The following is a 17,008-nucleotide window of genomic DNA, read 5'->3' as shown; positions in this document are numbered from 1 at the left end:
CACACACACACACACACAAACACACACACACACACACACACACACACACACACACACACACACACACAATCATACTGCAGACCACAACTGTCAGATACAGTTAAACTTCAGCTCAGATTTCATATGCTGATGTTGTTAGTTAGCAAAAACAACATTTTTACTAAGAAATATCTTATTATTAGATAAGATGGTCTTCCCATGCCTTACATTTAAAGCCAAAGCAGGACGAAAACAATCAAGCGCGTTTAAATAATGTTCTTTTTAGCAACATCATATGACCCCTTTAAAAGTAAAATATCCTCGAAAGAGAGTGTGGGTTTGCTCTTTCTATTTTATTGTACAGAATCAATAATACGATGTTTAATTAAGCACTTACTGGATACTCCTACTACATTTATTCAAACTGATACAAAAGCAGCACTTCTACTGGCTGACAAGAGTTAAAAGCAATATGAATATGAAACATTCTGACAGCAAAAATGACATACTTCTGCTATGAATATTGGGAAGATTCATCATCTTAATGTACAGCAAACATCAGGCATGGTTTCTCCTTCCCTCCTGTGAGTGGCGCTCAAGGGCGCACAAGTTATTCTGGCATTGATTAGAGAGGCTTGTCTTATCTTGTCCTCTAATCCTCTCCTGTTAGCCACGGTTATGACACACACACACACACACACACACACACACAAATACACACTCTTGAAGGCAATTACAGGAGCCAGACACCGCAGCTTAACATCCACAACTTAACACACTCTTGAGCCCCTAAATATGTGATTTGAGTTTGTGGTCATCCTTCAGGTTCTGTGGTAAAGCTTTCCACTAACAGATGCTAATAGTGGTTGCTGCGTGTGCTGAAGTCACTGGCTCGGTTGCTAACCTGATCCCTATCTCGCCTCTGGTCCTGTGGGATGATTGAACCTCTCAAGATCCTATCAAATATGTCCGAGCTCAAGCGCTGTCAGACTCTCTGAAGAGCTGCAGACACAAGCAGCACACGTGCAGAGTACGGAAGCCCGCTTCTGCCACTGAATAAAAAAGAAAAAAGATAATAGTGACTTTTTTCATGGAATTGCGAGTTTATATCTTGCAATTCTGATCTGATAACAGGCAATTGCAAGTTTATATCTCACAACTCTCAGAAGTCAGAATTGCAAGAAATAAACTCGCAATTGCAAGAAACAAAAAGTCAGAATTACGAGATTTAAACATATAATTGCAGAGAAAACAGTGCAAATTGTGAGATAAAAAGTCGCAATTACCTTTTTTATTTTTTATTCAGTGGTGGAAATGGGCTTCCATAGCAGAGAGACTGAAAAACTAAAGGCTGGAATACACTACATGACTTTTGCCCAGATTTTTGCCCGATTTTGCCCTGAGGCTTATTAATTTCACTTTTGATGTGAAACTGCCTTTAAAGTTGCCAAAAAATAAAACTGCTTGTAACACTCCAAAGAGAAAGGAAAAATTGAAATCGCATCATATGACCCCTTTAAAAAACATATATGCAAGCTTAGCCCAGGCGACACAAAAGTAACATATTGCATTACTTTCCATAAAAAGTAACTAAGAAATGCAATCAGTTACTTTTTTATAGAGTAACGGAATATTGTAATTCATTAGTTTTAAAAGTAACTTTTCCCAACACTGTTGGCTATCCACCAAAATGAGTTGAAAAATATCAGCAAATCTGGAAAGAAAAAAAAAATCCAGTATTGTGCATCCCTACACCTAATGCATGAAGACTCAGAAGTGAAAACACTTGCCCATTCCTCCTCGTCGTACTCCTTGTGGTGCGGAATGGAGTCGGAGCGGACGGGAGACGCTCGGCTTTCTTTCGGCGGCGTCTGAGAGCCGTCCACATTGTTACAGACGCTGTGCGGTTCCTCGGGGGCGCTGGGGTGCGGGTCGGCCTCGCGTGGGCTGGACGGAGCAGAAGTCTGACTTTTGCTGATGTATCCAGGACGAGCGGCGTGCAGCGCCAGGAGGGCGCTCTTCACCAGCTCATCCTTCAGAGCGTGAACAAACTGCTCCGTCTGCAGACAGAGAGAGGAGAGGTTTGATAAGCCAGCGTTTAATAACCAACATTTCATTAAACTACAGCGCAGCATAAGAGTGTGTGACAAATATTAAAGGGACGGGGATGAGAAGCGTATCAGAAAACTAATAAGCAGACAAGAGCAAACAGCGATGGCACAGTCGATAGAAAGAGAAGAGAACGCAGAAGAAAGAGGAAAAAGACACAAAAGACATGCTGGTTCTTCTGAAACTACAACAACAACATACATTCAAGGACAGGACAGCCTCATTCATATTCGTAGGTATTTGTACATATGTATATTTTTGTATGTTTGGAGAAACTCTTGAAGTAGGTCCAAAAGTCCAAAAGTCTAATTTCACATTGAAAATCTCATCGTGAGAATCATGACTAAATGACTAATAAATTTGAGCGGAGAAATAACTTTTTAATGTCAAATTTATTTATAAATGAAATCAAGATGGGACTAATACAATTTGCATTATTTGTGACTGAATTTAATTATCAAAGCTTAATAAATGTAAAAGTGCTGCAATGTAAAAATGTTTTACTAATTAGTTTGTGTGCTGTTTCCGTTTGTTGAAGTCTTAGAAACTAATGACTAATGTCACATTAGGGAAATTAATTGCATTAAATAATGGTGTTAAACATACTTAATGAATTATTCCATGAACCTCAAAAGTCTTGAACATTCTAGTTCAAGTGCATCTGTTACTGATGCTAGTTATAAATAAACGTGTATAATAATTGACAGCAAAGACTTTTGGGTAGTTGACATGTCCATCTAAACTATTAAAATTTTTATTTCATAATTTATAATTTATATAATTATATTATTTAAATTATATATATAACTTTAATTATTATCATTATTATTATTAGCAAAGTTTCTTTTATAATTCTTCATTATTTATTATAATTTCATTTTATAATTATGCATGAAACTTTAATAACTTCATATGTGACAAAAATCTTTCTCATTGGCTTAAATTTAACAATCAAACAGTTTGAAACTATTTACTTGCAAAATAATAAAATAAAATAATAAAAAATTGCTGTTTGGTTAACACGATAGCTCTATAAATAAATACATAGAAATAAATAAATATTTCTAAAAGATTTTGAATAAATAAACTCCTGTTTGATCAAACTGATAGTTCTAAAAAAATTCAACTTTTTAAGTTAATTTCTTTACAGTTGCTTTTTGGTTAATATGACACCTCTAAAAAATGAAACTAAAATTAAAATTAAATCTTTATAATTGCTGTTTGGTCAATCTTATAATCTCTAAAAATTTAAATAAATAAATTGGTTAATATTATAATCTTTAAAAATTCAAATAAATGAGTCAACTAAGCTGATTAAAAAATGTTTTAGAATTATGTAGTCTTTCTTTCTTTCTTTCTTTGATCAGGTGCACAACTATCTCTGAGAGATTTATTTGACTATTTTTCTGACTCCACCGGCACTACTGGGGTGCCATTGCTTTAAAAAAAGAAAAGAAACAAATTCACGACCCAATTAGGCCTTACTTATCTTTTCAATGTAATCTGCCATCCCACTCCGTGTACGCGTATTTCAGGGCCAATTGAACAGACGCTGCTGCTACGGGACGTTTGCAGATCACCAAATCAGCACCGCTGTGACCTTTTCTCTACCCTAACCATCACTGTTTTAGATATGATAATCTCCTTTCACAATTCATCAAATTCTCTCTTCTGTATGGATTCTCATCTGTCTGAAATGCTGGTATTTTTTTTTTAAATGCAGCTTTACGGAGCTATTTTTAAACTTGATGGCATTTTAACAAGCCCAGTCGGCTTCACGTTCTCCTCACGTTGAGTTCCCAGCAGCGAGGTGGCATTCCTGCGGGACAATTTCTCATTGCCAGTGTGTGAGTGATGCCTCATCACGCGTCAGGATCTCAATGTTCTGTGTCATTACCAAAACACACATTCCTGAGAGCAGGAAATGGTTCCAGCCGATCATTCTCAGACAGGTGCTACACTGACAACAGCTGCACGAAAGGTGAACACACTCCAATACTTAGAGATGTGTTGACATTTATCCAGCTGTTTAGGCCTACATTTTATCTGGTACTTCCAAAAGTCGCCCCCCTCCCCACCACACACTGCCACAAAATACACAATAAAACCTGTTGGCAAATACATTTACTTTTGCTTTATTTTTATTTATATGCACCAATTTAACAGTTAGTATAAACTATGTGCACTTATATTGGTGAATATAAATGAAAATGATTAATACAATTTTTAACTAAATTAAATTAATTTTGAGAAACATGCCTTAAAATAAAAAAATAAAACATTTGAAACAATTGAATTGCAAAATAATAAATAATAAAAAAAAATATACAAATTATACAAATAATAAAACAAATATATTTTTTTAAATAAAACTTTTAAAATTGCTGTTTGGTTAATGTGATTGATAATAAAATAAGTTATACATGTTCTAAAAGATATAAATATATATGTCAACTATATAGTTCCAAAACATTTTAATAATATCTAAATAAAATAAATAATATAAATATATAAAATAAATAATTCAAATATATAGTTCTAAAAGATTTTGGAGTTACAACTGCTATTTGGTCAAAATGATAGTTCTAAAAAAATAAAATAAAATAATGATTTTGACTCAATTTCTTTACAACTGCTGTTTGGTTAATATGGTAGTAAAGTAAAGCAAAGTAAAGTAAAATAAAATAAAAAGTCAATTAAGTTAGCTAAAAATGTTTTAGAACTATATAGTTGCAATTGCTGTTTGGTCAAAATGCTAGTTCTAAAAAAATAAAAAAATAAAAAAATAAAATAAAATAAAATAAAATAGTGGCAGATGGTGTGTGTAGTGTTGTACAGATCTAATGCAAGACCAACACGCACCCACACAAACACTGGCTCACGGCTGGAGATTTCTATCACGGTGGCCGTCACACTGCTAATCAAGGAGGTGAAGAGAGGCGGCAGAGAGAATTAAGCAATGAAGGTGGCTGATTGGCCATATTTCGCCGTGGCAGAAACAATCTCTATGTCACAGATTGCACACTGACGGCAGCAGATGTAATTCATTAATTACACACATAAAACATGAAGGCCTCCAAACGAGACGCTCAGCCTGGTGGCTTCTGTTGGCTTTGGCAGAGGGGAACGTGACAGACCGATAGCCGTTTGTCAAACAGCCTTGATGTCTATTGACCAGTTTCATGCCAAGTTTTGGTGGTCAGAGTGAACGGGACGACACGGTTAATGACTTGCACATGCTGCGTTTGTTGATGTAAAACCTGGTGTTGTCTACAAAAACACAGAGCACATTCACTGCTGTACGATTCAGCATGCAATTCATTTCTAGGATTTATTTCAAAGGTTTTTGGAGAAAGTGTTTTTGGTCAAGGTAACATGGTAATACCATTTTTTAAGGCCCAGAACTACGGTATATGAATATAGTAATGGTACAGTACAGTAATATACATCAAAGCACCAGGGTATTATCATCTGACACAGTACAAGCGTAGTACTTTTGTCTGCCACAGACAGCAAATGTTAGTGACTGGCAGCAACACTAGCCATCATTTCTCTCAGTGATTCAGCAGCAGCTTCAGAATCTGAATAAACTGAGTGTGACAGTAATGTATTTCATTAGAAGATATTTGAGATATTTGCCCTTAAAGCATGAACATTTGCAGGACTATTAATAGACGCACTATTCTGCCTCATTTTACATATATGTTCCCAAACCACCGTCTTGAAGATTAATACTTTATTTAAATTTTACTTCTACTTTAAAACTTTATGCAATTCCAGACTGACTCAGGTATTCAAGGACACTGGCTAAAATTCCTTTCAAATAAAAACACCTCACATCCAGTTATTATCTTAAAAAAAAAAAAAGTATATATATATATATAAATGAATGAATAATAATAATAATATAAAATAAAAATAATGAAAAAATAAAATAATAAAAAACTCAAGGCTAAAATTGTCTTTCAAGGGTTTTTTGATGAGTCATAATAATACCGTAATGAACCTACACCCCACGTCCAGTTGTTATCCTGAAAAATAAAAAACTATTTTTGTATAATGAATGAATGAATGAATGAATGAATAAATGAACAAATAAATAAATAATAATAATAATAAATTCAAGGACATTGGCTAAAATGGTCTTTCAAGGGTTTTTTGATGAGTCATGTTAATATCATAATGAATCTTTACCTACACCTCACATCCAGTTATTATCTATTTTTAATATTTTATTAAATTATTAAATAATAGTAATAATAATATCATAATTAATCTTCACCTAAACCTAATGTCCAGTTATTTATCTAATATTTTATTAAATTATTAAATACTACTACTACTACTACTACTAATATTATTATTATTATGGAAAGAAATAAAATCTATTATACATATAAATATTTTTGGGGGTCAGTATAATTTTTTTCTTAAATTTTTATGTTTTTGAATGAAGTCTGTACAGCAATACTGTGAAATATTATTACAATATAAAATAAATGTCTTCTTATCATCAATGTTGAAAGTAGTTGCGCCACTTCACATTTTTGTGGAAACCATGACACATTTTCTTCAGGAATCCTTGAAGAGCAGAAAGTTCAAAAGAACAGCATAGCAATCTTTTCTAACATTATAAATGCCTTTCCTGTCACTTTTGATCAGTTTAATGCATACGCTCTTGCTGAAGGTTTGAGTGTCAGCTGTCTGCAGGTCTCACCTTCTCCTCCAGGCTCTTGAGGACGTCTCGGAGAGGCTGGCTGGAGCTCTGCTGGGCCGTCTGGAGCAGCTGGTCGGCCAGCGCAGAGATGTGCGGCTGCAGCTGGGACACCACACACAGGATCTCGCGGGCCTTGGCCGTCTGTTCTGGAGGATAGTAAATGCACTGATACGCCGTGCTGTGGCTGGAGGACGTCATACAGCAGCCAGAGAGACAACAGAAACAGAGAGACAGAATTAATAACAGCAGGGAGATGAAGAGCGTCGTCTTGCTCATCATCAAACAGCTGTGATTACAGCTCTGCAGCACATACACTGTGACAAAATATATCTAATAAACATATATATACATATATATATATAAACATGTATATACATTTATAAAATATTAATATAACTATTCAAATAAATGTAACATATTTAATTACTTTTGATTATACAATTGTAATATTTTAGATTGTTTATTTTTATCTACTATATAATTTTATATTATTTTGCATATATTTTTATTTACACTGATTACTGATGCGCACTTGTAAAAGGTAAGCACTATTATATACTGTATATTTATCAAAATACAAAATAATATTAATAATATATACATATGTGAACATTCATGTGAAATAAACAACTTCTTCAGAGATTCAGAGTACAAATGTTTCTGAATCCTTTAAGGTTGGTTTAATACTGAATTCATGGATTTAACACAGCAGGTTGATTGTTTGCATTTATAACAAATTAGATTTAATTAAACATGTTTAACAGCATTGAATTTTATTAGATTAACACTAATTTGTCATTATAAGCATAATTCATTAGCCATTCGGAACTATTGTGACGCACACTCACAGACCCAGTTTCAATTATAATCACATTTATTGTGCTTTTATGATAATTAAATTCAGCCATACAAAGAGTGCAAATGACTTTCCTGTTATTAGTACCATTTGGATTTCATTTGTGATAAATTTGCCATTAAAAAAGTCATTATTTCACAATTTTTCCATCATTTACCCAAAAATGAGAGCCCCGTTTCAGTATTAAGCTCAATCATCTATACAGTCACGACTGTTGCAACAGTTCCAGTTTTCTCTCAATATAAACTTGCCGACTTGAATGCGATTACCAATGATAAGTGCTTGAATGTTAGAAAAGGCCTGTGGGCACGAGCGGCTCTATAATGAGTATCCAATTCATGTCCACTTTTAATGGCAGTCGTGAGATTTCTTTAGACGCCAGCGTCCACACTTGAACACCTAGAGAGTTGGAGTTAAGCTGCACACGCGTCAGTCTGTAAGTCTGTTTGTGAAGCTGGAGATTAGAGACGGAGTGTTAGTGTCCTGATCCGAGATCAGCGTATCGGGCCAGACTCACAGAGCCCAGGCTCATCGCTTCAGATTATTGGCTCCCGGGAGGATCGCTAACTGTCACGGCTCCGAGCAAATAAAAGAGAGGAGACGCACACCAAAGGAGAGAGAAAAACATTAGAGAACATCAATAACACAAGCCACTGGACTCATTTAGCAGGTCTACAATGACAGAACACAGCAGAGGCTAGCACTCCAAGAGGCTAAAACTGATGCTACATGTCAGTATATGGGAGCAACTCACTAAAAGAAGTGACACAACTTTGCTAACATTACTACATTTTTATTTATACAACAAGTAGCAATGTGTAGCCTGACAAACACTGCATACTGTTTTTGTGATCTGATTTATTACAGAGAATCGTTTGGTAGACGGTTTGTTTTACTAGCCAGTTTGTTCAAATTGAAATCGTCCCAGTACTTTGGTACTGTACATTTAGTTCTGGAACTAAAGTGGTGCGAAAGGCCCTAATGAACTGAATCATCTGATTGATCAACTAACAGTTTTCCCAAATCGTCTGTTTTAGAGAATCAATTTGCTCAGTCGGTTCCTTTTAAAGAACTGTGGCAAAAAATGTATTCACCAATTAATTTGAGTCATTATGAAATAGTGTTCACAACTAAATTCTGTTTAAATCAAATTGATTCGTTTAGACCATTAATTTCCTTGAGTTGATTTAAAAAAGGATTTGTCATCACAAAGAAGGCATCACTCAAATGTGATAAAAGTGATAAAATGGTGATTCAGTTCATTCAGACAGTTCATTTCAATCAACTGGTTTAAAATACATTTACCAAATCATTTGTGTCATCATTCAATATTGTTCTTAAAAGTCAGTTCTAACGGTTGTGTTAGAGATCCAGTTCATTGAGTTTGATTCAATGAATTAGTTAAAAAATTCACAGATTCCTTTATCAATCAACAGTGATTACAAAAATTAATTTGAATGGTCTGTTTTAGTGATTCAGTTCATTTGGATCAACTAATATATAATATTATATTTAAATATAAATAGATTTATATGATTTTTTTAGTGTTGCATGTAATATTTTTTGTACAAACAAATTACATAAAGTAATTATAAATATTATATGATTGTTAAAAACAGCATTTATTTGTTTGTTTATTTATCGCTTTTATGTAAATAAAATACGGTTTTGTTTAATTTTATTAGTAAATGTAAATTAAACATATTGAATTTGATAAATTTTTTAAAAGAATATTGATAACCTAATTGCTTTTGTGCCAGATACATATTAATCTGCAAGATATGCATTTTTTAACCGCAGCATCAAACACACAGCATGAGGGAAGTTCGGCTGCAGAACAGCAGGAATTATATCAAAGGAGCACTACCATTAGCCACATCCTCCATACACACAGGAAGATCTGTAAATGTGCTGTCTGGATTTTCATAAACGATCAATGGAAATAAAAAAAAATTATGCTAATGAGAGGAAAGGAAACGCCAAGCCACTCAGTGCAGTCAGGCCCACGTCTCTGGTGAATCTTTAATTAAACGTACAAATATAAAGGCAGAGAGATAAGACGTTTACACCACAGGATGTGTTAATTTCGTTGACGAATAATTTATCATCATAATTTTCGTCAACAAAATTTTTTTTACCTATGAACCGGCGGGACATAAGATAACATACACTTGCTGCACGTCTCCTAAAACGTTCAAAAATGTCAATATGTGGGAGTAAGAGAAGAGCAGACATATGGATAAATCTGACGCAAGAGAGAACTCAATTCGGTGCGGTTTTCTGAGCGCAGACACTGAAGCATACACACACAGAAAGCGCCTCACAGCGCGCGAGTACACTTTGGCGACGCATGAACGGAGAATTACACACAAAATGATGTCGAATTGTCCGTTTTGACGAGTATTCACGTAAACACAGTTGATTACGTTTTAAGTGAACGTAAACAGTAGGGAGAACGTGTATCAGTGCATTGCATCCATTGCAGCTGTGCATTCGGTTTTAAAGGGACAGCAGCCTAATTTAGTTGCTATTGTCCGAGTCATTGATGTTAATCAAGCAACAAAAGAAAGACAGAAAATCACGCACTGCTCTTGACTGAAAAACTTTAGTAGCCCTAAAGATTAATCTAAATGTATTTATACAAATAAATATGTCTGCTTGAAAGAATGAAGAATATCGTAAACAAGTTGCTATAAAGAATGCATAATTAGCCTATATAACCACTGGTATTTCATTAAAAGAAGACCATGTTCTTGTTCTTTATGAGAAGTGGTTTTATTTAATTTTAACATAAAGGCATGTTGTGTGTCACCGCAGTTAAATCTGTGTCTATCATGATAAAACTTTAATATCAATCCTATATAATGAGTTTGGAAACTTTAGAGAAATGCTTAATAAATGCATTACACTGTAACTAAACCCATTAGATTTTAGCCAACTAAATTTACTGTAGATTTAGTCGACTGAAATCTTATGATATTCAGTCGACTAAAACTAGACTAAAACTTAAAGCAATTTAGATGACTAAAATATGACTAAAACTAAATGGCATTTTAATCAAAAGACTATGACTAAAACTAAATCAAAATTTGCTGTCAAAATTAACACTGGAGTACACACCAGGCCAGGCATTACAAACCGCTGCTGGGAGTCTATAATATGGAGAAAGCTAGCCGTTACATTCATAACACTCATCCCAGCAAACAAAAACAGCAACGTTTAGCTAATGTTTCCATTTAGATAACGAAAACGTTATTTCTGAGCATTCTCTGAAAATTCATTTAATTTAAAAAATGTAAAAAAAAATTTTTTTTGGGTTATAGAAGCGTTAAGGGAATATTCCATTTTGCAACCATTACGGGAATGTTACATTTGAATGTTGTCTGAATGTTCTGAAACAAGTAACGTTAGAAGAACGTCCAAATAAAAAGTTCCAGAAAAACATTCCAAGATTATATAAATAACATTACCAACATTCCACCAATATATAAATAAAGTTCCATGAATATATAAATAACGTTCCATCAGTAAATACCGTTCCATCGATGTTCCATAATTATATAAATAACATAACATAACAATTGTTCTCAACTTTTAGAGAACCTCGCCAGAATGTTAGCAAATGTTCTGAGAACGTTCCCTGTTAGCTGGGATGTTGTCAAAGTGCAAACACTCAAATCCACACAAAAACACTCATTCATGCCACCTGGAAGGAGACGATTGTCTTTGTGCAGCGAGCAAATCGACTGCTGAACGCCAGAACATTCTAGTCATGCCGAGACGCACAAATTAAAGGCAAATAAAGTGCTCCTGGACTGCTGTGGATGTTAAAGAGAAATAAATGCTCGGGTTCGGAGGCGGCCTCAAGGAACTGGAGAAATGGATATTGATTGGCTCTCACACAGCAAGCCAATCAAAGCCATTGTAGCCGCATATTACATCGGGCCGAGCGTCCACCCCTGACCTGATGGATCGGTCCGATCGCTCCCCAGCCGCCTTTCCAGCCTCGTTCTTCAGGCAGAAGAGAAGACAGATGGCTCTTTCATTTCGCTCTCAGCATCCTTTTCCCCCAGCAATGTATTTTCTGTGATACATTAATAAAGGCCAAGAATCACGTCTGTCCTATTATATTTGTCTTCTAATCAAAGAAAATGCTAAAAGGTTGCTTTCCAGGAAGGTCTGGGCGGAAGCGTGAATGAATACGAGTGTGTTCATGAGGTCATCTCTCATTGTCCATTAAACTGCACAAAGCGTTTCATATACAAGTAGGGATATGCCGGTATCAAATTCTCATGTTGCGATTAATTGCTAATGCTTTTATCACGGTATACGGTATTATCACGATGTTGAAATTTAGTTTTAAAAAAAGTGCTGTCATAATACAGTATAACAGGTTTAATAACTTTTTTCTTATAACAAAAATAACTGAACATTTAAATGCAATAAAGCAATACAGAAAAATGTATAAAGTTAAAAGTTTTACACAGATTAAAGTGCAAAAGAACTATAAAGACCAATAGGTATCACTTTACAATAAGACCTCATTAGTTAACCTTAGTTAATGCATTAACATTCACAATGAGCAATATCTACATTTGGTACAGAAGTTAAACATTAGTCACATTTAAATGCAGACTCAAAACTCATCTGTTTAGCTGTGCATTCATTGAATGAGCACTGTGCTATGTCCGAACTGATTGCACTATATTCTACGTATTATCGTTTTCTTAAATTCATTTTAAACCTCTTAAATCAATTTTTTTAATCATTTTCAAAGTTTTTAAATTCCTTGTTTTATTGTTGTGATTATTTTTTTTATTTTCTTTTATGTAAAGCACTTTGAATTACCATTGTGTATGAAATGTGCTATACAAATAAACTTGCCTTGCCTTGCCTTGCCTTTTATAAGAATTTATATAGTGTAAATTGTTCCCTACCATCACATTGACATCTATGCAACCAATAAATAAATTACTACTACTAAGAAAGAGCACATATTTCTTCATTGATCTAGTCACTTGATTCTTCTCTCAAAATGCACCAGATTTATGCATTTAAATTTAAAATGAACACAATTTACGTAGCATACAGTGGCGTTGTGCATTTTGACCAGTGGATGGGAAAAGTATTCTTAAAATGCATTCAAAATTTTTAATAATTTGTAATATATAATTATTCATGGTATTTAGAAGTGCCCACGATAACAATATCGTGCATATTCATTACCGTGATATATCGCATTACCGAATACCGGCACAAGTCTATATACAAGTCATATACAAGTTCTGCTGCACTGTTTTTCATTGTTGCACTGTTTTTCATTGTTGCATGTTGTGTAAATGCCCCTTTTATGTGTAACGTGTTGAAAAACAACAAAGAGTGGAAATTAAATTGTCATTTTGTCATTTTTCTTCAATGGCACACAAAAGGAGATATTTTGAAGAATGCATCTGGTCGCTCTTTTCCATTGACTACAGGGAATTAGGACTGAAGCGTTCAAGCTTTTAAAATAAAAGAACCATAAAGGTCTCTAAAGTTTATATGACTTATGCACCATATTCCAAGTCTTCTGAAGTAGCTTCATGTGAGAAACAGACCAAATTTAAATAAAATTCACTAAAACTCTTGATATCTGCCACAGCTCTGCTTAAACAAATTGTGAATGATTCATTATTTTGAGTCAGATCTTTACAATGACTCAAATGATTCAGTTCATAAAACCAGTCAGAACGATTCACACACACGAATTGGACTGATTTGGTTCATTATTTTAGCTGTTTCTCACACAATGATTTGGTTCATTATTTTAGCTGTTTCTCACACAAAGCTAGGACTTCAGTAGACTTGGATCATGGTGCACAAGTCATATAAATACTTTAAATTACATTTTTTGTGGCCTTTGAAGCATAAAAGTCCTTATTCATTGTAATTGCATGTAAATGATCAGCTAGTGTGATCTTCACAACACCTCCTTATTGTGATCCACTGAAGAAAAACTCATACAGGGTTGTAAATTTGTGCATGTAGCGATTAAAATGTGCATTTGTGGATCAGGCGACACCAGTGCATTAATTCACGTCTCTTTTGAGTCGATTCTATTTGATTCATTTGAATTTTGAGACTTTCATTCCGCCCTTTTAGCCTTGCCCAATCCACATTGCAATCCAATCCAGTGTGTGGATTGGATTGCATCTATTAATCATTTTGAGTCTAATATCATCCCATAGTAATGACATAACAGAGAGTAACTCTTGGTCTGAACTTTCTCTTTAACAAGCATCTTTAACTTTATATGCAAATTCAATAAAAAAATATAAACAAAATTACAGAAGGACTCACTAGCTTGTGAGGCATAAAAAATAAAAATCTGAGCATGAAGTAAAACATTAGCCAAGTCGGAAAGGAAACAAAATGAGGTCCATATCAGCCTGGATTAATGTGCAGTGCAAACGCTCTTTCAGAAATTGATTTCTCTCCGGTAGAAACAGCAAATGTCCTTGCCTCGTATCAGTGACGTGTTCCACTGATAAATCTTCCCACCACTGGAGGCTGGAAACTTTTTGAAAAGCGGTTCAATTTCTTTGCACTAGTATTCCTCTGTTGGTCTGGCTCAGTAACATAAAAACCCATGCAGTGTAAAGAAAATAATTGGACTTTGCTTGGTTTTTAATGAGTCTGTTCTCAGAGGGTTTGAGAGAAGTGCATCTCAAATGATAAAAAAATGGGCACATTCACACGACCGGCCTCATGACGACAAACTCTCCCCCTGAGACTCGACTGCATACACATAAGCCAGCTGTGATCATTCACAAAGTACAAAAATGCAAAGAACTGAATAAGAGAAACTTGAGGAGCTCTTCACTGATGGAAACAACAAGGGGGCTGAGATGACATGACATGCTTTTCCTTCTTCTTCAGAGGGCTGAGAATAGAAAACACTCATCGTTGAAATGCTTGGTGTGACGGCAAGGACAGATAAACCACTTCAATGACAGTCAAGACACAGGCTTTCTAATTAAACATCTCTGTGAGGACAAAACGAACAGAAGATGAAGGGAGAAGGAGTGGGAAATGGACGACTGAGGCAGAAATTCATTTCAGAGCAACAGACATGTCAGGAGAGACTCCAGAGTTGTGCCAACGGGATCCAACTGGGGAAATGTCAGACTCTGAAGTTATTAAAGTCATTAAGGACTCCAGAGAGAGAAACAACAAGACCACTGTTACTGTATATTCCACCAACAGCTTGGAATTTATCCTACTGCAACAATTTAAAGCTGAACTTGTGGCTGAAAGTGAACACGTATTACTCTTCATGACAGTACAATCATTGCACATTCAGACTTGCAAAGTGGTTTTAGCCCAAATTATGATATATTTCAAGCAAGACTGCTGCTAAAAAGACTAGATAAAGGCCATGTACTGTACTATAGCAACCACCTAGACCACATCAGCAATCACACCTTAGAATCCATTTTGCAACATGTTAACAACCAACGGTGCTGGGTAGATCAATTACAAATTGTAGTCTGTTACTGATTTCAAATTACAGGACAAAAATTGTAGTTAGTAACGTAATCTATTACATTACACATTTTAGGTAATATAATCAGACTACTTTTTGATTACTTTTAGATTACTTTTGACCTAACTCATTCATCACATCGATTTAAATGGAAAAATCTTGTACCATATTGATATAAAAATACAAAGAGAAAGAAAATATATTCCATTTATTGTTATTATCAACATTAAGTGCATTAAACATTAGATTACATAGAGGTTTTCCAAACTGGGGTTTGTAAGTTTAATGAAAAGCTAATAATGAATTAAGTCATAAAAATTAAAAATTTAAATAAATAATTTTAAAATAACAACAATCAGAAAAAAAAACGTACTAAAAATATGAAATATGTATTAATTATAAATATTTACTTGATCTTTATAATAATTATAAAGTAAAATAATTCAAATAAACACTTCAGAATCCACACAGCAACATGTTAACAATCAGTTAATACACACTAGCAACTGCATAGCAACACAAGCAAACAAACACCCAGAACGTGTTTACAACCACCTAGCAACACCCAGTATGCCCTAGTAACACCATGGCAACCACTCAGAACACTTTAGAATCCACATAGCAATACATTACTGCAAAAATGCATAGCAAAACTCTGAAAACCACTCAGAACATCTTAGCAACCACATAGCAACACCCTAGCAACCATCTACACCACCCTTAGAATCCGCATAGCAACATGTTAACAACTGCTTAGAACACCATAGCACACACACACACACACACACACACACACACACACAAGGGCTGCACAATTAATCGAATTTCTAATCGCGAATTATGGATGCCACAATTACATAATCGTTCAAAGGAGCAATTAATCGTTTAAAGTCCACTTATGTTATTCTGCATGCTTAAGGTGTGTTTCTTGCTAGCTACAGGTTATCTTAAGGGTTTTTCCATTGTTTTAATTTTAGTTTTAGTATAACATTATAATATCATGCTTATTTTTACTTTTTTTATTTAAAGAAACCAATCCAATGTATAGTTGACATTTGAGGCTTAATACTATAGAAAAGCACTAAAAGTTTTCAGGTAGAGTGTTTTCAGCTTGTTTATTTTCATATAAAAATATGGCGTGCAGTTGCTTCAAACAATGGTGTAAACATCATTCAATGTAGATTGTGATAATCGCAATTAACAATCGCAATTAGAATTTCAAGGGAATAATCGACAATTATGATTTTTGTCATAATCGTGCAGCCCTAACACATATACACAAACACCAAAAATGCTTTGCAAAAACCTAGCAACCACCTAGAATGCCTTAGAATCCACATAGCAGCATGTTACCAATCAATTAAAACACCCTAGCAACTGCACAGCAACACACACAAACAAACAAACACCCACAAAACCACCTATCAACAATCTAGCAACCACCAGGTACATCCAAGCAACCACCTAGCAACACCCAGTATGCCCAAGCAACACCCTAGCAACCACTCAGAAAATTAAAAAATTCACAATTACTGCACAACACACTGAAAACCACTCAAAACGTCTTAGAATCCGCATAGCAACATGTTAGCAACTTAACAGTGCACACGCACAAACACCCAAAACACTTTCTTCTATCTTGCAACTAGGGTTGGGCCGATAGACGATGTCATCGTCCATCGCCGATGGCTGATAGACATCACGATGTTGAGCCGGCATCGTGAGCAAAGTAAATGATAAAATTTTGATACAATTGATAACACAATTTTCATATATATATATATATATATATATATATATACACTGAAAAAAATTGGGAGAG

At 34.6% G+C, this 17,008-nt stretch overlaps 1 protein-coding gene across 4 annotated transcripts in view; it reads right to left on the bottom strand.

The window, feature by feature from the left end:
- Positions 1-17,008, bottom strand: part of LOC107746079 (type II inositol 3,4-bisphosphate 4-phosphatase-like) — a 120,950-nt gene that overhangs the window by 25,433 nt on the left and 78,509 nt on the right. For all 4 annotated transcript variants that reach the window (XM_016560148.1, XM_016560151.1, XM_016560150.1 and 1 more), the window contains 2 exons: positions 6,806-6,989; positions 1,770-2,039 (listed from right to left, as the gene is read on the bottom strand). In XM_016560148.1, coding sequence (XP_016415634.1) covers positions 1,770-2,039; positions 6,806-6,989 — 454 coding nt within the window. The remainder of the gene's footprint in view (positions 1-1,769; positions 2,040-6,805; positions 6,990-17,008) is intronic.

Source organism: Sinocyclocheilus rhinocerous, unplaced genomic scaffold, assembly GCF_001515625.1.
Source record: "Sinocyclocheilus rhinocerous isolate Xijiao unplaced genomic scaffold, SAMN03320098_v1.1 scaffold107, whole genome shotgun sequence".
Lineage (NCBI taxonomy): Eukaryota > Metazoa > Chordata > Actinopteri > Cypriniformes > Cyprinidae > Sinocyclocheilus > Sinocyclocheilus rhinocerous.
Note: the sequence above shows the minus strand (reverse complement) of the source record. Positions and strands in the feature narration are given on the sequence as shown.